General features: G+C 45.2%; 1 protein-coding gene across 1 annotated transcript in view; it reads left to right on the forward strand.

Moving 5' to 3' along the window:
• LOC137437298 (uncharacterized) overlaps nt 1–26,137 on the forward strand; it is a 55,843-nt gene that overhangs the window by 27,487 nt on the left and 2,219 nt on the right. Inside the window, exons 2-3 of the mRNA XM_068131665.2 lie at nt 23,778–23,943; nt 25,058–25,212. Of these exons, the coding sequence (XP_067987766.2) occupies nt 23,778–23,943; nt 25,058–25,212 (321 nt within the window). The remainder of the gene's footprint in view (nt 1–23,777; nt 23,944–25,057; nt 25,213–26,137) is intronic.

A 26,137-nucleotide genomic window follows, 5' to 3' on the forward strand; every position in this document is an offset into this window, starting at 1 on the left:
AATGGCATAACGACAATGTTATGAGTTGTGTCAATTACAATATCAGTGAACTCATATCACCACGAGTGACACACTGTTAGGAAAGAAAAAAAAGGGAAAAGAAAAAGTGGAGAGGAATTATGGTAATAATACATTATGCTTAATTTGTTGGTTTGGGAAAATTGTTGTTGGGAATTAGATATTCCTGTTTGTGATTGTAATCATATACAATTTATTTTCTTAGAGTAGTGCTAAAATACCTGCACAAGTTAATTTTTGAACTATATTAACCTGAAAGCAATTGTGGATGCTATTCTTAGTTTAGTAGTGAAATACATACCTGATTGAATATTATTTGTGTGACGCATATAAATGAATATAACTTTTTGAATGTTGTAAGGGAAAACAACAAATTGTTGAATGTGAAACTGTCGGAAGATATACATGATTATGCTGATTTCATGGTAAGATGTACCCTATCTGATTCAGTGTGTGTGGAAAGCAGATTCAGATGTGACTGAGCATAAGGATAAGACGAGATCACATTTTGAAGGGAGTGCTAACGGAATTGGGAAGAAGTTCGAGAAAGAAAATTTGTGGCTAAAAAATGAAGTTAATCGTGGCATACACCCTCTTTCTCAAAGAATGATGAAGACATTCTCCCGTGTAACTTGGAGATGGATGCTTACCTTCACCAAGGAAATTTATGTGACCATTTGCCTGGATCACACTGCAACATATGAAAGAAAGGCGATCACTTACTCTTGTTCGAAGGCTTCGAACATTCACCACATCAGAAGTTGCAGGACAACGACATTTTACCTGCAACCTCTGTGAAATGCGGGGACATAAGTTATTACTTCACCAACGTCCGGGGAACCAGCATGGAGCTGCAAAAAACGGCTGTGCCCTTGTCACAACAGCTGTGCACGATTCTGCGGGCCACTCCTGGTATGGACCATGGATGACCTGAACACCATGGTCCCAACATCATTGTGGATGCATCCGGCATCCCTGTTCCACATCTTGCTGGCCAATCAACGTCACACCAATACTTGCTGCCCACTCACAATGAGGGAGGAGGCAAGTCGACTACAACTGGGTGAAGGCCTTGTTCAGGAATTACAATGGTTTACAGCAAAAAAGTGGCAAGAATGCTACAAGGAGAGCTGGGTCAGTCTATGGCTCCGCAATGTTACCACAACAGCGAAATCCTACACGAAGTAGTGCAGGAGCTATGAAGACATTAGGAGAAAATGTTTCATACCAGGATTCAAACACAAGTGATCAGCCCTTCCTTTCAAACAAAGTCAACATTTGTGTGGAGGCAAACGTTTTTACCAGATGGTGCAGATGCTTTACAAAACTTGAAAATGAAGTGAAATTGTTGTATCTTGGTGATGGTGAAGTGTTGTTTTGAAAATATATTTGTGATGCAAATGCAATAGATTGAACGATATGGAAGGAGTCAATGACCAACGAAATGTTTTGTGGTTCTTGCAGGATGACGGTGTATGCCCAAGGGAATTTGATTACCAAAGTGATTGATTATTTACTTATACTTGTAATGATGTTTACTTGTAGTGATTGATTATTTACTTATACTTGTAATGATGTTTACTTGTAGTGATTGATTATTTACTTATATTGATGTTTAGATTAATGGTTAATATAAACAAAAAACAAAAAGATGAGGGAATTGTGGAAGTGTAACTCAGCGTAACTTATTAATTGGCACTGGTAACTTATTAATTAACCTGGTAACAAAGCAAATACATTTTACATGCAAACTCTGTGAAGGACGAGTTTGTAAATGAGTTAGGAATGTGCACGAACATGATAATATCTCTTGAAACACCTGGTCACAGCCCCAGGCTGGAGCACCCCCCTATTGTTTGATAAATGGAACTCACAACAGGGGGGGCTAGCTGGCGCCAGGAAGGCGACCAGTAACGTCAGCGGAGAAGAGATTACGAGTTCAGCGGACAGAGGATTAAGTCGAGTTGGTCCATATAAGCGGGAGCTGCGGCTGGAGTCAGGAGTACTTGCTACGTGAAGCGCTGACCGAACGGGAGTGTCGGATGAACGAGAAGGACCAGCGAAAAGAGTTAACCTGATCCATTATATTATGCGGTATCATTTTGGTAATTGGATGAAGTGAATACAGTTTAATAAACTAGACCTTTTGTAACCTGTGTCCGGTCATTGGAGTCCTGTGAGTCCCACAGTAAAATTCCCTGACACCTCAAATGTTGTGTTTGTGTGCTTCCTCCCCTTCTCTCCCCATCTTGTCGACCTCTCTCATTTTTATATACTTTGTTTACTTGTTTGTTTGATTTGTTTGTTTGATAAATGTTAGCTCTTTCACGAGCCTCGACTCTGTATACAAAAAAAAAAAAAAGGTGGGAGTGCATCAGGGGTCGGTACTCAGTCTACCAATATTTGTAGCTGTGATGGAGGTGCTGGCTCAGAACGTAAAGGAGGGTTTACCGTGGGAGTTGTTGTATGCCGATGATCTGGTGTTGATTGCAGAAAGTATGGATGGACTGAAGGAGAAGATGAACAAGTGGAAGGAATGTATGGAGACAAAAGGTCTGAAGGAGAATATCGGAAAAACGAAGGTGATGGCAAGTGGTAAAGCATGTGGTGAGGTGTAAAGAACTGGGAAGTGGCCGTGTGCTGTGTGCAGGAAGGGTGTCGGAGTGAATTATATTCAATGTACAATGTGCGCTGAGTGGGTTCATCAAAAATGTAGTGGTTTGAGAGGGTCATTAACCAGTGTGGCAGCTACATTCAAGTGTAAGGTGTGCACAGAGGGAGCTGCAGATGGAGAAATGTTGAGTTGGATCTTGGAGACGGCGTGAAACTGGAAGGTGTGAAAACATTGTTGCCTTGGAGACATGCTGAATGGAGAAGGTGGATCAGACTCGGCAACGGTTGCTGGAATGAGATGTGCATGGAAGAGGTTTCGGGAACTGAGTGGCGTGCTGATGAGGAGGGGAGTGTCGGTGAAGCTGAAGGGAAAGGTGTATGCTGCATGTGTGAGAAGTGTTATGATTTATGGGAGCGAGACATGGGTCATGAACGTAGGGCAGCAACGAAGGCTGGAAAGGGTGGAAATGCGAATGGTTCGGTGGATGTGTGGAGTATCGTTGAGAGAGAGGAAGACAAATGATGAATTGGGAAAGATGATGGGAATAGAGCCTGTGATTGATGCTGTGAAGAGAAACAGTTTGAGATGGTTTGGTCATTTGTTGAGGAAGGATGAAAGTGACTGGTTGAGAAGAGTGATGGAAATGGATGTAGAAGGGAGTAGAGGACGGGGAAGACCGAGAAAGACTTGGCTAAAGATGGTGGAAGAAGAAATGCGGGTAAGGGGGTTAACAAGGGGAGATGCAGAAATTAGGGCAAAATGGAGAAGATTGTCATGGGGACCGCAAGGCTAACCCCCGCTCCAGCAAAAACAAACTCGGTGGCTGTTTTGTTTGTCTCGTCAATATGTGTGTGTGTGTATGTGTGTGTGTGTGTGTGTGTGTGTGTGTGTGTGTGTGTGTGTGTGTGTGTGTTTGTGTGTGTGTCTCCATTAAAAGCCAGAGCCCAAGTATTTAAAAAACAAGAGCAAAAAGTTTTAATGAAAACAAAAGCCGCGTCGATGTTACACAATTCCTAGATGCAGCTGTGCCTATAACGTCGATGTTATAGGCACAGGACATTCCTATTGATTCGATTACTTGATGTTATTTTTCCATGCCATGACCATGCCGCGACCATGCCGCGATTTAAAATATATATATCTTGGCAATTTCCCGTGTGTAGCAACACGTGAACGAAGCTATGCTCCTCTCTCCACATTATTGTGACGACGTATAAATTAAATATTTCATCGTGACGATTGTCATCAAATGGACGAATTTTTAATATATCTCGGCATTTTCCCGTCTGTTATTTCAGGCGGTGTATGACTGACCATGCCGCAATTTTAAAAAAAATACCTCAATGGACTTGAAGTTACAGGCCTTTGAGAATTCATTTCGTTCTATAAAGGGCAACTTTCATCGGATTTTCTTCCCGTTTTTTTTCAACCGAGTCTTAAACTATGTTAGCGACTGTGAAAAATGAAATGATATATCGAATTTGATTTGAAATAAAACTGTGTGAGAGAGCAAGACACCACGGGCCTACAAAACAGGCCTCAAAGCTATGCGAGTTAATAAAATGGTGGATATTTGTTTATATGAAGCCTCTCCCAGAATGGGTGGAGCTATGGTTCCCAGAATGGGTGGAGCTTTGAGGTTTTGTCTTCTCTGCAAGAACAAGAACAACAAGAACAACAAGAACAAGAAGAAGAACAAGAACAACAGCAGAGGGCACTCTATGAGCAGCGTCTGCGACGCGGCTAAAAATCATGGTAGTTGTAAAAGACGGCTGTAGTACCTTTCAAACGTGGAAGTTTCGAAGGAGTACACGTAAACTGTTTCACCCAAGTGTCCCTCATTATCTCCTGTAAAGCATAAGAACTTACATGTGAGATAGAAATATGAACACCACCAGGAAATACCCTTTTGCTGGACAACAGATGATCAATAGCCACAGTATCATGAAATATGCTTAATGAATAAAATCAAATAGCTGGAAACAGTTTGGACCTCCGACCTTTGCAGTGAGTCGGCTTCCACGCTGCACGCAAATCATTTCGGTGAGAACAGATCTGCAGGTGACACTGAAGCCGATCATGTTGCCTGGTATTTCCTGCAGAGAAAACAAATACATTTCTTGCAAAATCTGAAAGTTATCAGAACGTAATAATGTACTATATATATATATATATATATATATATATATATATATATTGTTACAGATCGCGGTTAGATGTTGTAGACCGAGCGGTTGGTGACCGCGACCTAACAAACTTACCCGATTCCACCCGAAATTTGGCCGAATCGCGCTACGCTAGATCAATTGAGGAAAGGACACACGGCTGGGTTTAAAATGACACGACACCAGGGGTACGGTTCTCAAGACCTCCGGAGGAGGTTATAATATTGCGGAAGGTTAGATTACAAAGACAAGAGAGACGGCATAGAAAGGTGGGCACTTAAACACGGTCTTATCTTAGCCCCGACAGACGACAGATAAACAGGACAAAACTGACTCACACGGGGATTGATGGCAAGGAAGGCGGGTAGTCGATGGCTCAAGGTGCACTCTTGGCTCAAGGACAGAATCGACCCGGTCCGGTCCAAAGATGCGGGGAGGTATCGTCGCGCTGGGGGTGGCGTCCTTTGCTCTCCGTAGTTCAGGCGCATCTGACCTCACATCCGGTTAGTCGTCGCGTATATCCGGCAGGGAGTGACACGCCCTCGGCTCGTTAGCTCCGCCCCAGATGGAATCGGCCCGTTGCTTCTCATTGGGTGCGGGGGGGTTACCGGGCTCCGCCCTTGACGAGGAGTTGACAGCCAGCCCCTTCGTGGTAACCCCGTAACCTGGAGCACATGGGCCATGGCGGCTAACCGAGCCGGAGGGAGGACGCCCACTCCCCGCACCGCGGCCGCGCCGCCCCCGCTGTGGTTGTAGTTGTTGTTGTTCCATGAGATGATGGGAGGATGCGGAGATGAGGTTGGGGGGAGGTATTGGGAGGTCCTAAACTCACTACTGGTGCCATACAATCACATTCTGGTGCAACGAAGAGTCAGAATTAATGGAAACGAGTCCTTAACTGACATAGACTAAGAATAACTAGCAAGATGTCCTATAGTTGTCTACGTGAGATGCGGTGAACCTGGGTGCGACATTCAATGGGGGAAATAGGGGAAGGTCGGTTCTACAGAGTGTTGTTTACAGACAATGGGACTAGGGAATGGGGGATTGGGGATAGTTGGGGAGTATTGGGGAAATAGGGGAATATTTACAAGCGGATATGGAGGCCAAATTCCATATCCGCAACATTGCACCCTTCTCTACCCTCGGGGCGTCCCGACCCGATAAATTTTTACCTATTTTAGTGTGGCACTCAGATGTAGTTCCCTCTACTATTAACTCTACCCTGAGTGCGACAGTTTTACAGATATTCACAAATGAGTAAATATGTCCCCCTGCGACGTTGCACCCTTCTCCTCACAGAAACACACCCACAGGATAACCGAATCGCGGAAAGAATTCGCAAACTAAACATACAGCCGGTAGGGAGCATTATTTACAAGACTACGCTGATATTTACACTACGATCCAGGACCTGTTTTTGGAGGAACACATGCAGATGTTATGCATAGAGAGAGCACGCATGCCAGCATCGATACACCAACCCACGAGTGCTCTGTGGCCTTACGGCCTTTAATAATGTGCAGAGCACCCCATCCAAGCACCAAAAGCACCACCCCATAAACTATTGCGCATTTGCCCCACCATGGGAAGGGTGGCAGGGATGCCACCCTTACCCACTGGGCCCATCGCTCACTACCAATTTTGCACATCAAATTTCAACAAATCAAAAATTTGCCAATCACTACTCATCATCTGCCAATCATTACTGCCAATCCTTTGCCAATCATCAAATTTTGTTTTTCTCTAATTTTGGGTCCAAAACACTATCACTATCACGATCACCATCATCACAGTCCGCTATATCCTAGCCTCGGTGCGTCATGACATCATTAAACTCGGCTTCGTAAAGCCGAGCAATGAATTCGGGTGGTTTGGTTGCCTGCAGGTTGAATCCGTCCGGCTTTCGGTTCAAGGGAGGTGGTTTGGTTGGACCGATATTCCACGCACCATCTCGGCGCGGCACCTTGCGGTCCCGGGCCCGATGGCTCAATCTCCCCCGGTCGGAACCCCGTCCCCACGAGGGGGCACCGTTCCGCTTCCTCCCACTCGCCCTCGAACCGGACCGGTCGCCTCGCCCGACAAGGCCCGGACTCGACCGTGCGGGGCGGGGCCAAGCCCGAATCGGCAACGACGCTTCGAAGAGAAGCGACGCAGCTTCGATCCGCGCCGGGCCCTGCATCCAACAAAGGGCTCCTCGCACCGAGTGCTCGCATCGGCTATCCGTCGCTCTAACCACTAACCTGGTTACCGTCGATGCTTTACTTGCATGCTTACAAGCATACGCTACCCCTTTCACCCTCACAAAACCCGGCGTTCCAACGCCGTCCGTACATTCCACCAACGCTCTCTCTGTTACACACCACACCTCTCGCGCACACTTCGGTCCACACCTCTCCTCCGTTACGTCCTCCGTAACACTCACCATGGGCGTGCACTCCGTATTGCTCTCACTCCCTGTGTCACACCCCGTACACACCGACGTGCATTCTCGCTCGCACTCGGTTTCACTCCCACACTTTATAACACACCCACTCGCCGACGCACACTTTTTCCTCCCACGCGTGCCATTTCCACTCACACGGGACCCTTCACCAACGCCCGGATGCTTCCTCGATCCCAAGCGCGTGAAAATTCTTTTGTCGCTAAACATCTTCTTACAAAATCTCCCCGCACAATACACAACAGCACGTCTCACCTTCGGGGTTCTTCTTCCTCCCTGCACCAAAACCTGCAAACTTCCATTTGGATTAGCGAGTACATCATCAGGATGTGCATTTAGACTTTGAGCAATTTCCATTCCTTCCTCCGATTGTTGCTCTTTTAACTTTAAGTCCCCGGTCTCTCCAATTTCAACTATACCCATAATTTCTTTGTTCACCTCGACGACCGTTGGCTTTAATAAAACACCCTCTACCTCATCGGCCGCCGGCTTTTCCAAACCCCGTGTCGCGATTTCTACCCCCGTCATTGTACCCGTGCTTTCCTCCGCTTCGCTCAACCAGCGCTTTTCGACCCGCTTTACCTCGTCGTGCACCCGTGGGACCCTTTCGCCCAACTTGCGGTCTCTGTCCCTCTGCTCCCTCATTTGGCCCTCTAATCGCTCACCCTGAGCATCCATCCGCTTCCCCCATTACCCCCATTTTTGCTTCCAATCGCTCACTATCAGCCCTCATTCCCACCATTTGGTCTATAAGGGCCCTCATTTGCAGGAGGAAAAGGTTCGAATCCACCAGGGGCGCTGCCACGGTCGCGGCAAAATTTGGTGCCGCTTCACCCACGTGCGTGAGGACGCCACTTTGCGCGTCTGATACTTCCGCAACCACATTGCTATTTTTCTCCTCCTCCCTATCCTCCACATACATTTCCCCGAGGTCCTGGGTCGATTCTACCCCGTCTATCTCTCCCACCGGCATCCCGTCGCCTTGAACAGCCATGGCGCGATTTCAAAATTCGGGTTTTGCTTTAAAAAAAAACAAATTTCGGCAGCTCGTAATTTTGACCAAAATTTTTTTTTTCCTCTATTCGTTTTAAAATTTTGGTTCGGGCCTCGAATCCCACTCCTGACACCAATTGTTACAGATCGCGGTTAGATGTTGTAGACCGAGCGGTTGGTGACCGCGACCTAACAAACTTACCCGATTCCACCCGAACTTTGGCCGAATCGCGCTACGCTAGATCAATTGAGGAAAGGACACACGGCTGGGTTTAAAATGACACGACACCAGGGGTACGGTTCTCAAGACCTCCGGAGGAGGTTATAATATTGCGGAAGGTTAGATTACAAAGACAAGAGAGACGGCATAGAAAGGTGGGCACTTAAACACGGTCTTATCTTAGCCCCGACAGACGACAGATAAACAGGACAAAACTGACTCACACGGGGATTGATGGCAAGGAAGGCGGGTAGTCGATGGCTCAAGGTGCACTCTTGGCTCAAGGACAGAATCGACCCGGTCCGGTCCAAAGATGCGGGGAGGTATCGTCGCGCTGGGGGTGGCGTCCTTTGCTCTCCGTAGTTCAGGCGCATCTGACCTCACATCCGGTTAGTCGTCGCGTATATCCGGCGGGGAGTGACACGCCCTCGGCTCGTTAGCTCCGCCCCAGATGGAATCGGCCCGTTGCTTCTCATTGGGTGCGGGGGGGTTACCGGGCTCCGCCCTTGACGAGGAGCTGACAGCCAGCCCCTTCGTGGTAACCCCGTAACCTGGAGCACATGGGCCATGGCGGCTAACCGAGCCGGAGGGAGGACGCCCACTCCCCGCACCGCGGCCGCGCCGCCCCCGCTGTGGTTGTAGTTGTAGTTGTTGTTGTTCCATGAGATGATGGGAGGATGCGGAGATGAGGTTGGGGGGAGGTATTGGGAGGTCCTAAACTCACTACTGGTGCCATACAATCACATTCTGGTGCAACGAAGAGTCAGAATTAATGGAAACGAGTCCTTAACTGACATAGACTAAGAATAACTAGCAAGATGTCCTATAGTTGTCTACATGAGATGCGGTGAACCTGGGTGCGACATTCAATGGGGGAAATAGGGGAAGGTCGGTTCTACAGAGTGTTGTTTACAGACAATGGGACTAGGGAATGGGGGATTGGGGATAGTTGGGGAGTATTGGGGAAATAGGGGAATATTTACAAGCGGATATGGAGGCCAAATTCCATATCCGCAACATTATATATATATATATATATATATATATATATATATATATATATATATATATATATATGTATATCCAAGATATTCTAGTTTTCTATTTTTAATTAATTTTCTGAAATTTTAAGAATTTGTTTTTCACTTGGAAGTGGTGGGTTACGATATGTAAAGGTGGAAAAAGGTGGAAAAAGTCTCATTTTATGTTGACTCGCACACGCGTTCACGATGGGAGCGGCAGGAAGGGTTATTCCCTCCGCAACCAAAGGTGGATGGAGGTTATGTTTTCACCCCTGTCTGTCTGTTTGTCTTTCTGTTTGTTAACAAGATATCTCAAAAAGTTATGGACAGATTCGGACGAAATTTGGCAGAGTATGTGACAAGTACGAAATAATTAGATTTTGGTGAAGATCCGGATTCGGATCCGGCCAGTATAATTTTTTAAGTGATTCTTCACCATTGGGAGATCGGGCGACAAACGAAACAGAGCAGGATATCTCAAAAAGTTTTGGACGGATGATTTTGATTGAACGTGATTCTGTATTGTGATTTTCTGGTCTACTCCGGGATACAAAACGTAAACTATTCACAATGAGTCGCTTCTTCACGGGAATATAAAGCGAGCGGGAAGGGAGGGAGAGGAGGGAGAGAGGATGGAGCAGGAGGGGAGAGAGGAAAGGGCGAGGGAGGGGAGGAGGGAGGGGGGGAGTGGAGTGGGAGGAGGTGAGAAGAAGGGAGGGTGGAGAGGGAAACAGGGAGGATGGAGCGAGGAAGCAGGGGGAGGGAGAGGGTGGAGTGACTATATCGCACAAAAAATGTTAGTCAATGAAAAAATGGGTACGTGAAAACAAAAAGGCAGCTCTGTCTACTATAACGCCATGGCTTGCAAAAGCAGCCTGAATAGTGTTCACTAAGTGGTGGTTCACCTCGTCAATCATATTCAAAGAGGGTGTTATAACACACCCAAACTTCCCCGGCCTTGTCACTAATTAATTAAGTACACAGGCATTTCTCACTTCATTTGTGGAGCCTTCACCAAGCGACTGAAGCACTCGAGCGAAATGGGTGATAAGGAACGGCTGGCTTGGCAAGCGATAGCAAGCCGATTGCTTCTTGGTGAAATGGCCGAGGAATTTTAAAAACAGATCGATTTAACGCATCAAATAATGTGGAAACGACTGAGAGCAAACAATTTTTTTTTAAAAAAGGCTGTTATAAACACAACAAAACTTCCCCGGCCTTGTGAATAAAAACATAACGGGAGGTCTGTCTACTGTAACGCCATGGCTCACAAAAGCAGCCTGAAAAGCATTCACCAATCTCTCGATGTGGTAAATTTTGTCAGATTTCACTCCAGATTTGTACATTATTTAGTCTACAGCATCCAATCATCATATCCGAATCCAGATTTTGATGATAGCCGGCGAAAACAGTGTTGTGAATGAACGCGTACGTATTATGTTGAAAAGCCAGATTTTGCTGAATCCTTTGAGAATTTCGAAGCTTTGACGCACCAAATCGCTCCATGGAGGCCGCCATCTTGCGGATGCGGAAGTAGTCACAAAAAATTGATAAAAAGTTCAATAGGAGTTTGTTTCACCCGTCTTTTTTTGATTCACAATCTTCTGCACCTCTAATTTGTAATTAAAATACTTTAAGACCAACCTCGTTCCCCGGGCCCGCATGGGCCCTGGTTATCTTCAACGAAAATCGTCACCAAACACCGGAACCAATGAGATTCGAGCATTTGAAAAAATATTTCAAAAAAGCTTATTACCGCGTTTCGGAGGCTGAAAATGGCGTTAAATATTCTAAAATTGACGAAGAATTATTTTTTAGAAATCTCGCAGCCGTAGGGGATAGTTTTTCACGGCCGGAAATATCCGAAGTTGAGACGGAATTCACCGAATTAATCAAGAAGGAAATTTTATAAATATTAATCTCATCCAGAATGCAAATGGTGTCATTTTGAACTAGGTACGGGACCTACTACACCTACCTACTACCAACTACCTAACCTACTGATGCCATAGTGATGGGTAAAATAGTGGCAAGAGGCTTTGGCTTTGCCGGCTCATTGCGGCTTTGCAGTCGGGTACGAGTATGCTTCAATTATGTGATGATAATCGATCGTGTTTTCAAGGCAGGCACGTTTCAGTAGGCCGAAACAAAATGGCGGCTTAAGAACCCAGCGAGAGGTGCAGTGGGCTGACCAAGATGGCGGGCCTCCTCGTGGACCTTTCAGACCCTGATATTCTTTAAATGCCGTGAACAAACTTTAATCCATCAAGGCTATTGATGGTTGTGGTCAAGTATCATCAAAGTTGTGCGTGTAGTTTTGGAAAAGCCATGCTCCTAGCATGGCTACCTAGCTATTTTTGGCTTCGCGCTGTTGAAACCAAAGCTTTCAGAATCAATGGAATCTCCCACGATGAAGCTAACTCTGAGGGCCTTTCACTCACTTACCGCAGGCAGGTTGATGGTCTTTCTGTCTTCTACCGACTCCTCTCCGGCCTTGCTCCCCCAGCTCTCTCTGTGCTCTGTCCCCCAAATACTCCTGCAGGTCGCACAAGATCTGCCTGCAACCCTCTGCTGGTGAAACTACAAAAACAAGACTCTCTGCTCACCTTCACTCTTTCATTCCTCTTTTCTCCCGCCTCTGGAACAAACTCCCTTACTCTCTTCAATCCCACTCATCCCTCCAGGTCTTTAAAGCAGCTGTTCACCAGCATCTCTTATCTTCCCCCATCCAAAACCTTGATGTTTTCTTCCCCCGTTAATTCACCCCAGATCCACTTTTCTGAAATACCGACTTCTTTCCTGGAAGACCTAGCTGTGTCCATGTGTTTTTTACTTCTCCCACCCCGCCCCCCTTCCCACGCCTCCTCCCCCCAAGCCCTCTCCCTCCAACAGATCTCCCGATGTCCCTGCTCTCAAATGATATACTTGTGTGCTTCCCCCTCTCTCCCCATATTTCTCCTGCTCCTTCTATTTTGTCTTGTTTCTGTTTATTTATTTTTTATCATTAATGTTACGTCTTACACGAGCCTCGATCTTGTATACAAAAAAAAAGAGAGAGAAAAAAAGGAGATCCCACAATTTACATGCAGACCTCCCCTGAAGTTCGTCCCAGGTGAGCTAAAAATGCATCAAAGAACCAATTATGCCAAAAACACTAAATGAACGTTTAATAAATATTCCATCATTTACATGGACATTGTTATGGGAAGCATAATTCATACGTACTGCCTGCTGTCCTGATGGTGTGCTTTTCGACATCTGAATGTGGCTAATCTGAAGGAAAAAGAAGATTACTTTCATTTGCAGGAACAAACTTGAACAGGACACATGAATGCACGTGGATCTCAAACTGCCAACAAGCAGCACCAAATTAAGGGTGGATGTGGTGATCTTTTGTCCCTTCCATCTTTGCGATTCCTCAGGGTGGATAGAATTCCACGACTGTAACAGTACAGGGTGTCCACAAAGTATTGTTGTGGTTTTAAAAAGTTGTTACAACCAAACTGAAACAAGACTTTGTGGACACCCTGTACTGTTACGGTTGCGGAATTCTAACCTCCCCGACGAACTGCCAGGCCGAAGAAAATATAGGGGTAATGTCCCTGGGCTCACCTGGCAGAACCAGGGAACCACTGGTAGGCGTGGACAACCCCAAAAATATGTCACGGAGAAGAAAGTAAATACCTTTGGAGGACAAACCCCTGATGTTTTTTTTAATGCTGTGAACAAACATTGGTACATCAAGGTTGTGGTCAAGTTTCGTCAACTGTGTGTTTTTAGTTTCAGAGAAAAGAGCAAATACCTATTTTTTGGGGGGAGGAGGAGGGTCAACCTCCACTACCCCCACAAACCCCCTTTAGATCCCCTCCTTTTCACCCCTCAGCCCAATGGGCTAAGGGGTATTGTCGTCACGGATGTCGTCCGGGCGGGCGTCGTCCGGGCGTCCGTCAACTTTTGGTTACCGTCAATTTCAAGGAGAACGGCTTGTCCGATTAAATTCATTTTTACAGTGTGTGTTGGGGGTGAGTGGCGGAAGGTTCCTATCGAAAATGGGCGCGCTGCGATTTTCAATATGGCCGCCACAGTAGCCATCTTGAAATTGGTTTTCGTCAATTTCAAGGAGAACGGCTTGTCCGATTAAATCCATTTTTGCAGTGTGTGTTGGGGGTGAGTAGAGGAAGGTTCATTTCGAAAATGGCCGTGCTGCGATTTTCATTATAGCCGCCACGGCAGCCATCTTGAAATTGTTTTTCGTCAATTTCAAGGAGAACGGCTTGTCCGATTAAATCCATTTTTGCAGTGTGTGTTGGGGGTGAGTGGAGGAAGGTTCCTTTCGAAAATGGGCGCGCTGCGATTTTCAATATGGCCGCCACGGTAGCCATCTTGAAATTGGGTTTCATCAATTTCAAGGAGAACGGCTTGTCTGATTAAATCCATTTTTGAGGTGTTTGTTGGGGTGGAGTGGAGGAAGGTTCCTTTCGAAAATGGGCGCGCTGCGATTTTCAATATGGCCGCCACGGTAGCAATCTTGAAATTGGGTTTCGTCAATTTCAAGGAGAACGGCTTGTCCGATTAAATCCATTTTTGCAGTGTTTGTTGGGCTGGAGTGGAGGAAGGTTCCTTTCTAAAATGGGCGCGCTGCGATTTTCAATATGGCCGCCACGGTAGCCATCTTGAAATTGGTTTTCGTCAATTTCGAGCAGAACGACTTGTCCGATTAAATCCAGGTTTGCAGTGTGTGTTGGGGGTGAGTGGAGGAAGGTTCCTTTCGAAAATGGGCACGCTGCAATTTTCAATATGGCCGCCACGGCAGCCATCTTGAAATTGGTTTCTGTCAATTTCGAGCACAACAGCTTGTCCGATTAAATCCAGGTTTGCAGTGTGTGTTGGGGGTGAGTGGAGGAAGGTTCCTTTCGAAAATGGGCACGCTGCGATTTTTAATATAGCCGCCACGGCTTCCTTTCACCATGCCTAGGCTGAGGGGTTACGCCCGCTTTGCGGTGCTATTTATTTAATGCTGTGAACAAACGTTAGTCCATCACGGGTTATGAAAGTTGTGGCCAAGCTTCATCAGAATTGCGTGTGTAGTTTCAAAGAAGAGAGCAAGTAACTATTTTGGAGGGCCAAAGATGGACCCACTTTGAACACCGGTGACCCCTTTAGATCCCGATTTTTTTTCATGCCGTGAACAAACTTTGGTATCTGAGTGTTTACCTACAGCCTGACTGACTGACACCGCACCATGCTAATACCTCCCCCTGAACTACGTTCCACATGAGCTAAAAACGCATCAAAAAACAATCACATTAAAAACTAGAACGGGCACTCGGTAGAGCGCATACCTTCGCCGCAGCTACTGTTCTGTACTTGGTAAAAATACGATTTTGACCTTTTCGTGACCTTGACCTTGACCTTTGACCCGATTGCTCCCAAAATCTAATCAAATGTGTCCCGTATAATAACCAATCATCCCACCAAATTTCATGCAATTCGGTTGAATACTTTTTGAGTTATGCGAATAACATACACACACACACACAGACATACAAATAAATACACAGCGATCAAAACATAACCTTCCGCTTTTGCGAAGGTAACAATAATGAACGTTTAATAAATATTCATACATTCATTTGAATGGACATTGTGATGGGAAGTATAAATCATACATACCAGCTGCTGACTTGATCGTATGCCTTTCCACTTCACAATGGTGGGCATCATGTATACCTGAAAGAAAAGGAAGATTACTTTCATTTCCAGGAACAAAGTTAAACAGGGCACATCAATGCACGCGGTTCTTAAATTTTCGACCACCAGCACCAAATAACGGGTGGATGTGGTGCCCTGTCATCCCCTTCCAGCCTGGCGGCTCATCGGCGTGTTTAGAATTCCGCAAGTGCAACAGTGCAGGGTGCCCACAACGTGTTGGTGCTGTTTATTACAACTTTGATTACAACCAAACCAGAACAACACTTTGTGGAGACACTGCATCGTGTATATTGACTGTGCAACGCACAAACAAATTTTCATCCATCATGCTCTCTCTCCACAGGGGTGCAATGTTTGTTGGTCCAAACCTTGTGTTACAGCAACGAAATGATCCCAGGCACTCAGCTAGCATAATTAAAACTTATTTCCAAAAGAAAGATGAAGCAAAGTCCTTTAATATATACAACAATACTCACAGCCCCCTCAAGGCCCAGATCTCAATATAATTGAAGCTGTGTGGGACGATTAAGCTGACAGGATCGCCGAGAAGTAGGCACTCTTTTGGTCGGTGTTAAAACTAAATTAACTTTATTCTTGTGTTCCTGTCTTTATTATCAGGTAAATAATAATATTTCATGTCACTTGCACTAAAACCATCCAGATACCAAGGACATGACTTTGCTCGGAGACTGAAAATTTACGGTGAGGAAACGGTGGAATTTTCCGACAATAAATAATGTAAAACGAGCTCCTACGTAATGAAGGTTGGCATGACGAAGGGATATAAAGGTGTGTAACGCCTTCGATAAGCGGAGGATAACTGTATTTAAAATATACAATTAATAAAAAGAAGGGAAAGTGGTCCAAGAGCATTTTCCAACGCCTAAAATTTGTAATTCATACGAAAGCAGAAGACCAACATTCCCCAATTTGTGATGCAGGAAATATTTAAACACATGTTTTATTGTATTTATCCAGGCAACGCTGGGTACTTCAGATAGTTGTGTTTAAATCGAGATATTTCAATAAGACTATTTTCATCAAGATTATTTGCATTGAACACAAAGTTTCCGTTTCCTTCTGTATCAGAAGAGAAAAAATGCAAATTTTCTGAGACTTTTGCACAGCAGTATTCACTACATCCATACCTTGATGATGGGTCCCAGGATCCGCAGGATCAAAGCCAAACAAAGTAGGAGGATGACGGTTCTGTGCACACCATTCATTAACTCATCATTCCACATACCTGTAAAAGAGAACATCTGTGTGGATCATTTCAACAAACCATCTCAGCTCATCCATCAAGGACTTCGTACCACTTGTTACCAAACCATGGTATCTCCATGATCATATGAGAGTGAAGCACACTACTGCATATGCACATTTGACCCTTTATTCGATGTTTCCACCATCTGTTTTCAGTCATAAATGTTCTTTTTCGTGTCTGTGTAGGCCATCAGCCCTTAGTTTATGTTTCTACAGGAAAAGCACCTCCACAATTCACATCAGGCCACGGCACCAGAACATGTGTGTGAGAAGTCGAGGAAGAATATTTCTTGTCTTGTGATTTTGCTTTGTCTTTCCCTCGTGGTTTGAGTCTGAAGGCGTTTTAGATAATCATGGTTCCCATTCTTCCTTGACTCATAGGTGGGTATGATCGGTTCGAAGGTGAGGGGTCTAATTATTGACAAGCAAATATTAATAGGGAAGAGGGAGAGAAAGTGGGAAAGTGGGTGGGTGGGAAAGCGAGGATGGGGAAGGGAAGAGTGAGGATGGGTCGAGGAGGGTTGGGGGGAAAAGAAGGGTGAGAGCTAAGAAAGGGGGGGGGGGTGTAGAGGGAGGAAGGGGTGGGGGAGCGAGGAAGGGGGAGACCAATCTCTCAGAACACTATACACTCCGGAGGGAGTGGTGCGAGGAGGGGGGTGGGAGTGAGAGAAAAAGAGAGAGAAGAGGGAAAGAGAGGAGAAGGCAGCTAGCGGAAAACAACTTTTGAAACTCGCTCCTGCTGTTTAACACGAAACTGAAAGGGAGGAAGCCCGGGTTGTGCTCTTTTACCAAGCAGCTAGCTAGCGCTTGCCAAGCCAGCCGTTCCTTAATGGTTTTGAATGGAGTGCTTGCTCGAATGCTTAAACCACTTGGCGATCTCTCCACAAGAAACTTAGTAAATGAACACACACCCAATGTTCTTGAGACCCGACCATAGATCGACTGTAATCTATATACCCCAAAGAGGAATGACCCTTCTTGCCGCTCCCGTAGCGAACGGGTGTACTAGTTTACACAAATACACAGTTTTCATTTATGAACTCCCTTGAAGTTCCCTTAATTGTTTCATGCAAATTTGAAAGCCACCAGCTTTCATGGTTTTGGATTTATGGAGGAGACACACAGACACACACACTGACACACACACTTATTACCTCCGCCACCAAAGGTGGATGGAGGTTAAGTTTTCACCTCTGTTTGTCTGTTTGTGAACAAAATATCTCAAAAACTTGTGGACGGATTCAGACGAAATTTGGCAGAGATGTAGCGTATGTGACACCGACGAAATGATTAGATTTTGGTGAAGATCCGGATTCAGCTCCGGCTACTCCAATTTTTCAAGCGATTCTTCACCATTGGGAGATATGGTCGAAAACTATACATAGCAGGATATCTCAAAATGTTGTGGACGCATTTGGACGAAACCTGGTGGACCGGTTGGTTGTGTGACAAGGACGATGCGATTCGATTTTGGTGAAGATCTGAATATGGATTCGGATATGAGAATTATTTAATTTTTGAAGTGATTCTTCACCATTGTGAGATAGATCCAAAAACGATACGTAGCAGGATATCACAAAAGGTTATGGATGGATTTGGACGAAACTTGTTGGACAGGTTGTGCGTGGGTCAAGGAAGAATCGATTCAATTTCGGTGAAGATCCAGCTCCGGATCCAGCGAGTGGAATTTTAAAAAGTGATTCTTCACCTTTGAGTGATGCAACCAACCAGGCGGAGGTATGCTCTCTACTGAGTGGCGTTCTAGTTATGATAGATTTATTGTTTCTTATCGACTGTTATTTGCACTTGCTCATCCTGTTCCCTCACCGTGCCATTCTTGTCATTCAACCTGACTTGGTCTCGGGTGAATTCTCTTTGTCCTGGTGGCTTCATCTGGTGGTTCTCGTAATTCCCGTTAAGGGTTGTTTCGCTATTGGAGAAGATCGCGTCACATGATCAAGGTTTCCTCGGCCTTATTAGATCAGTCTTGTGGTCATCTCTCGGCAGCACAATCGCCCGCTTTTGGAACTGCAATCTGCCTGGTAATGCGGTCTTCAGATGCAGATCCAGCAGGGAGTCTTTGAAGCGGCTGACTGTCACGATTGTTTTAACATGACTCGCTGGATTCGTCCCGGGCAACCGGAACAAACCAGAGAACCGTTACATCAATTGTCACCGCAATATTCTGCGAAGTATTCCTTTGTCTTGGAGTCACAAGACTTGCCGTGGTCATACCGAGTCTCCAGCAACCATCTTTCATTCCCTGATATTTTCATTCATGGAAAATTTCCGACTGTATTGCGATTTTTCCTGGGATATTGGCTTTGAGTTGCAGCAAGTTGGCAAAATTTCAGCTTTCTACCCCAAATCGAAGGTATTAAACATTATCTATCAGTGAGTGAGAGAGTCAGGGGTTAGAAAGAGCTTTATGTACCAGATGATGAAAAGTCACTTACATCTGCCTGGAATTGAAGTCACTTCATTCAGGAACTGAAAGGAAACCAAAACATTAAAATATTAAACATTCTCAGGTCACTTTTGTATCCACAAGTCAAAAGTTAAAGTTTATGATAAGAAAAAGTAAATTTATAAACTTTCGTTCATTTTTATACAAACAGAAAATGATGAAACATGACAAAGTAAAAGCAACTTCAAGAGATATTTACCAATAAACGACACGAAAGCAACAATCCTCTGCGTGATGCACATATACACATCGTTAAAAGTAAATAATGACCATGGAAAAGACCTTTTATAATGACATGGGGTTAAGCTCTGTGTGAGAGAATGCCAATCCCCAACCCACTCGAGCCTTCTGCAGCTCAATTGAAAATAGCACCAAGGAGAACAATGTCACAGACAAAGCTTTGCTCCTTGTCGACAAGGCCCCTTGGCCATCTTGCGCAGATGCAAGACTCGTGCAACAATACAATATGTTTTGCCACCCCTTATACCACCCTCCAGGTAGAAAAATACCACACACTCATCATACGCAACGCGGCATTTAACAGCTATAATCCTCACAGGTAAGTTTATAAATAAACTCGGAGGAGGACCCGTCCCAAGTGACAGGAAAGGTTTAAGTTAATCTCTCAATTTAAATATTATTTCATGGACTTTAAAAAGGTCAATTGTGTTGCACTCGTGGTTTTGCTAAGAACAAAATATCTGAGATGCTCATAGCGCCAACTGCAAAATGGTGGTGCAACATAGGGCCGCGGAGGTTGGATATTGGCTAAAAAGAGGACAACACATCCTGGTTGTATAATACAATCTGGCATCAGCATTACTTAGCAGGTGAGGGTGAATGGTAGCTTATCAAAGTTATCAATCTTGAATACTGCTGCTCCACAAGGCTGTGTATCGTCACCTCGACTGTTCAGTTTCTTCACCAATGGATGCGTGGCTCTTAAAGAAGTTTGTAACTTTATTAAGTATGCAGACGATATCGCCATTGTTGGCTGTCTTTCCGATCAATCATCCTTGGTATCGTACCTCGACGAGATTGACACATTGAATAAGTGGTGTGGGGACTTCTGTCTTACTCTGAATGTGGACAAAACAAAAGAGATGATTTTGGACTTTCGGAAAGGTCACAATCATGAGCCTGTAACCATAAATGGTGATAAGGTAGATATTGTTAACAAATTTAAATACCTGGGTACCTTTATTGATAACAAGCTAACTTTTGATGGAAATACTGATGCTGTGTACAATAAATCAATGCAAAGATTGTATCTTCTCAGGAAGTTGAATTCATTTGGTATTAGCTCTTGTGCGATGCTGATGTTGACCAATTCCTTACTGATCAGTGTTTTATCATTTAATTTGATTTCCTGGTACAGTTATCTTAAGAGCAATCGCAGTATGCGATCGCAAATGGAGATCGTAGCAAACATTGCCGATTGGTCGTACCTCGGCCAAATTGCCACCAATCGCACGATCCAGAAAACGTACGATCCAGTGTGACTGAGGCCTTAGGTACAGCCAATTCAATGTCTTAATCTGGCCACAAAGTAATGGTTCATTTGCCCCTAAATCCAAGAACCTCCCAGACCATTACACCATCCCGCCCCTCCCCCCCCCCCCCCCCCCCCAACCTACCTTGTAACTCCGACATCATTTGAATTGAATGTCCAGAGTAGGGTAGATCATCCAGAGTGTCTGCTCTTCACGAGCTCTAACTGGGTTGCATTTGACTTCCCTCCAAGGAATGATTCTCAACAACGAGTAGAGTTTCCAGCGTTTCAATCAGACTACCTTTCTGGTCACATCAAGACAAAAGATAACAAGGACGAGATAAAACAAGCACACCATGATCTCATCCATCAAACAAATAAAGCAAAATCTACAATTCTGCATTCTACATACAAAAATAAATAAAGCTGATGATGTTCATAATCTCTTGTCCCTGAGATCCGAACATCATGATGTTTCAAGTCAACTCTTTTCCAGGTTGTTATGTAAACTCCATTAATGCAGATGGAAGCAAAACAAAAGTGTTAAGCATCCTTTATTATGCTATAGGTTGTGATTGATTAAATGGATCAATGGTTGATATAAAAGCACACACACCCTCCAGCTTCAGTAAATAAGCATTTCCAAAGGAATTGGGGGGGGGGTGGCGTATTGGAGGGCAGCAAGAGCTTACCTGTACGGCCGGGGACGCGTCACTGGTTTTCCGAACCGCACACAAATAAACGGACAAGACAAGGAATTGAAAGTCAACAATTAACAAGTTTAATAAAAATCAATGCAATACAATTTTTTTTTAAAAGACACTAAATTCCTAACCGAGGGACCCTCCACACAGACTCAAATACAGACACAGGGAATAATAAATTAAAGAAAAATGTGGTGTGCAGCGTTTGCTTGGTACTCAGCTTGGGATACTTGACCGTCCCGGGCCTTCACCAGTCCCTTGTCCCTGCGCGGGAAAACACGAGTTGGCACGAAGTCGCTTTCACCGCCTGCCGCCGACGCGAAGCGAACAGGCCAGAGCTCCTCCCACATCCTTCTCGCTCGGCTGCACCGAGCTCCGAACGTCCCGAATTTTCCAGGTGCACATGGCACGAAACACACCCGTCACGAGCCGACATCAAGGAGAGAAAAGAGAAGGATGCATCCGCTCGTAATGAAGGCCAGGACAGAAGAGAGTAAATGCGATTGTACGCAATGGTAGCCAGGCCAAAGAGAGTGAATAAACTGCGAGACTGCCTGTCACGAACCCAGCACAAAAGAGCGATTGCGAAACGTACTGTCCATAATAAATGTCGGAACCAAGAGCGTATAAACTGTGACCGTGGCAGGATGAAAGCCACGAACCAAGAGAGCAAAAATGGCAGGACGTATCTTTTTTGTCCCTGGTGCTTGAACATTCTGTGATGACATCACACGTGCTCCAATCAACAAGTGCTACCCGCTCACCCCAACGTTCTTTACCCAAACGTTCTTCGGTGCATGGCCTCACGGCCACTTCTTGACGCCCATTGAGATGACTCGGCTGGGTGTCGTCAGTGGTAGTGTTCGGATCCGGGCGGCGATTATGTTATTTAATTGTTCGGATCCTCGCAGCTCGGCAAACATCTCCTCCATATGCGGAAGAGGATATCCGTCAATCACCACCGCTTTATTTGGTTCTCTTGAATCCACACACAGACGAATCCCTCCGTTTTTCTTCATTATCACAACAATTGGTGAAACCCATTCTGAAGATTCAATTGGCTCAGTTACATCCAATTTAACGAGCTTTTTCAACTCCTGAGAAACAGCATCTCACAGAGAAAGGCAAGCGGAGCAGCTTTTGCTGGACCGGAGTCACATTGGGTCGTATTTTAACGAGATGAATGAACCCCTTTGCACATCCCAGGGTGTCCTCCTTGCTGACACCTGTAACATTTGCTACTGGAGTTCGATTTGCCCTGTTTTGGGTGGGAGAGGTGATGCTACCATTCAGCAATTGCACGTCGAGTGCAGCAACCAGGTCTCTGCCCAGAATGGCAGTACCGCTCCGCACGATGTGCAATTCAGCAGGTGCACAGTGATTCTCCAGTCACATCGGCATGCAGGCAACCACGCACGGGAATCGGGTTTCTCAGGTAGCTATCCAGGTGTAGTTTTGGCTTAGTCAGTGACACATTATTGAAACCTTGCGTGTAGACACATTCAGGAAGTATGGATACTGCCGAAATGTATATCGTTCTGCCACATCAACTCTTGGGACAAAAAATTTCCTCAAGGCCGCAAGTGCAGTCTCATCGCTATTATCAGCGACTGTTAATGTACAAAGAGTCTCCGACCTTCGGTGTAGAAGCAATGTATCAAAAGTGCGCGCTTCCTCGCACCAGCTGGTGTTGTCTCCTGCATCGCCAGCACGTGGTTATCAAAGACACGAGTCCAGGCCGTGAAAGGCTTCGAGGGCTCGTCCGGGTTTTGCAGAAAGGGTGTCGGTGGATTCAAGTTCAATCGCATTCTCGTCGCCGGTTTCTGGTGCGCAAAGTACTCCAAGAAGCAAGAATGAATCATTCAGGAAGATCCAACAGTTTTATTCAATCCAACATCGGACGCACGTCCACTTCCAATCCTCTCCACGCTGCGGCCTGCACCCGGAATGCGGAACTCCTCGGCTCCTCCTCCTATTGGCCACGCCCCCTCCAGCGCACCTTCGAATCCTTCGATGCACTCCTGACTCTCCACAGTATGAAATCAGAATATTCGTAAAACCAATGAAAGAAACAGAAGATAAGTGTCACTTTTCCACTTGCGTTCACACGTTAAGTGCGTTTTTGGGGGAACCAATATGGCCGCCGTGTTTGACAAAGGAGAGCCTGGTCCACCGCTTTATTTGGTTTAAACTTTTCACACGAGATGTTTCCAAGTCGACCTCTGCTTTCGGTTCGTTTATGACGACGAGATGAATACGAAAACAAATTTTAGTGCAACAACGGACGTGGTTTGGATTCAACAAAACGCTGATAAATTCAATTAAGAGCCGTCCACTTATTATGTATGCAAATATGAAAGGAATTTTGGCGCCCCGCCCCCTTCGAAAGCCGCAGCCACGCCCTTTCAGCAATCCGTCAAACCCTTCAATCACTTCCTTCACTTAATTTCCGTTTTCTTCCGAATTTTCACGAAATGCAATAAATAATTGACTTGTACACGGACAAAATGATATTACATGACATAATATTACATGAGATGATGACATAACGATGTAATGAACCATCCAAGCAGGTTGTTTAAAGCAAATGCGCCGTTCCCATGACGTCAGTGCAGCGTCACAAAGACTGTTCATTGTGCATTGTTCTGTTTCCTTTGTGAGAACATTTGGACCGTTCTTCTCGATTCGTTGCACGATGTGGTCGTGTTTCATTATGCTGGTGCGTTTCTTCTTTGGAAACTCTCGAAATATGAATGTTGAGTTTGAAAACATCCTTCCGGTGAGCCAAGTGCGTCACGGAGTCGTCTGGACATCAAAAAATAATGAGGTGAGTGGGAAACGTGGAGGGTCAAGTGTTAAATATTGTGATATTAAATAAATAATTACACTTTAATTGCGGTGTTAACAAATGTTACCTCCTCTTTTATCTTGTTCCAAGCAAGCCACACCTGGTGTGAAACTGAAAGGCTTGATCCATTTGGCATGTGCTCAGAATGTCAGGTTTAAACGATCTCATTTACGAATCCTTGTGGAGGCAATAATTGATTCCTCGTTTTATTTAGACACCACCTACTGAAGACCCCTCGCCAAAGGGAGGGTATTGCATTTCAGTCCGTTTGTTTGTTTGTCCGCACAGAATAAATATGATTTTCTCTGCAACCGTTGGTCCAATTGGCAGGACATTTTCACCATAGGTGCAACTCCACCTGGAGAATTTTTTAATGATAATTATGACGTCATAGGTCACGTGCTTTGGCCGCCATCTTGGAAAAGTCGAAAGACTTTGCACCTCTATATCTCCGAAAGCGCTGAATAGAAAACATTTAGACATGGCTCATTGTAAAGAACTCTCCATGGGGAATAAAATATGTTAATGATGATGTCATAGGTGCTTCCATTATGATGTCATAATTCCAGAAGTACAAAAATTCATCGATCAAAATGAAATTTATTGAGCATAATCTCAGAATAAATTAGTTTAGAAAAAAAAAAATGATGACTTCATCGGTCACGTGGTTCGGCCGCCATATTTGTTTTAACACAAAAGCCTTAAAAAACACTGAAAATACATCCTGGCGAGGGTTTGCAATCTCTGATTGCTCTTTCTTCTTTGAATTTGTGATTGATTCCTAACAGTGATCAATAAATTTGAACTAAAATGACATTTTAAAATTGGATTGCAAACGGTAAGTTGGAGGTTAAGTTTTGTTTGTTGTGTTTTTCTTTGTTGGTATGATTGAAAAGACAGTAAAATGACCTATTCGTTGATTTTGGAGAGGGGAGTGTTAGGGGACGTTGGGATTTCCGGATGTGACGTTGGGATGTGACGCGTTGGATGGGCGTGAAGTGTTGGACTTGTGCAGGCCAGCACTGTGTGGTGCGCTGGGCTGGATCATTTGAACGCCACGTACTTATTAACCTTGTCGTGTCCGTGTCCACAGATCTTTGGCGAAGGGCCCATCTTTGGCCCGATGAAAGTTGGAGAATTGTTCTCACTGTGGGCGAGATTTCAACATGCAGTCATTGTCATCTCCTTCACCATTTTCATCATCAACTGTCTCAGATGGATCTCTAAACGGGTTCACAAACACCTCCGGTAAACAACACATTCAGATTTTTTTTTTTGTATTTTTTTTTGTATACTGAATCGAGGCTCGTGAAAGAGCTAACATTTACTTCACAAACAAATCAACCAGACAAACAAAATATATAAAAAGAGGGAGCGGAACACAAGATGGGGAGAGAAGGGGAAGCACACAAACACAACATTTGAGAGAAGGGAGATGTGTGGGAGGGAGAGGGCTTGGGGGGAGGAGGCGTGGGAAGGGGGGGAGGGGAGGGGTGGGAGAAGTATAAAACACAAGGACACCAAGGACTTCCAGGACAGAAGTTGGTATTTCAAAAAAGTGGAATTGGGGTGAAATTAGTGGGGGTAGAAAAGATCAAGGTTTTGGATGGGGGAAGATAAGAGATGGTGGTGAACAGATGTTTAAGACCTGGAGGGTGGAGTGGGATTGAAGAGAGTGAGGGAGTTTGTTCCAGAGGTGGGAGAAAAGAGGAATGAAGGAGTGACGGTGAGCAGAGAGTCTTGATTTTGGCAGTTTAACCATAAGAGGGTTGCAGGCAGATCTTGTGCGACCTGAAGGAATATTGGGGGGACAGAGCCCAGAGAGAGCTGGGGGGGGCAAGGCCAGAGAGGAGTCGGTAGAAGACGGAAATACCACCAACCTGCCTGCGGTGAGTGAGTGAGAGGCCCTTGGAGTTAGCTTCATCACGGGAGATTCCAATGATTCTGAACGCTTTGGTTTCAACAGCGTGAAGACGAGCTCGGTGTGAGGCAGGAGCACCAGCCCAGAGGGGAGAGCAGTATTCCATTCAGCCGTGGATGAAAGCCTTGTATGTGGTGAGGAGCTCAGGTGTGCCAAGGACGGACTTCGCACGATGGAGGATGCCCAGTCGGCGACTGGCTTTGGAGGCCAGATTTGAAATGTGGTTTTCCCAGGAAAGATCATGGCAGATAG

Source organism: Myxine glutinosa, chromosome 12 (genome assembly GCF_964187855.1).
Source record: "Myxine glutinosa chromosome 12, kmMyxGlut1.1, whole genome shotgun sequence".
Taxonomy (NCBI): domain Eukaryota; kingdom Metazoa; phylum Chordata; class Myxini; order Myxiniformes; family Myxinidae; genus Myxine; species Myxine glutinosa.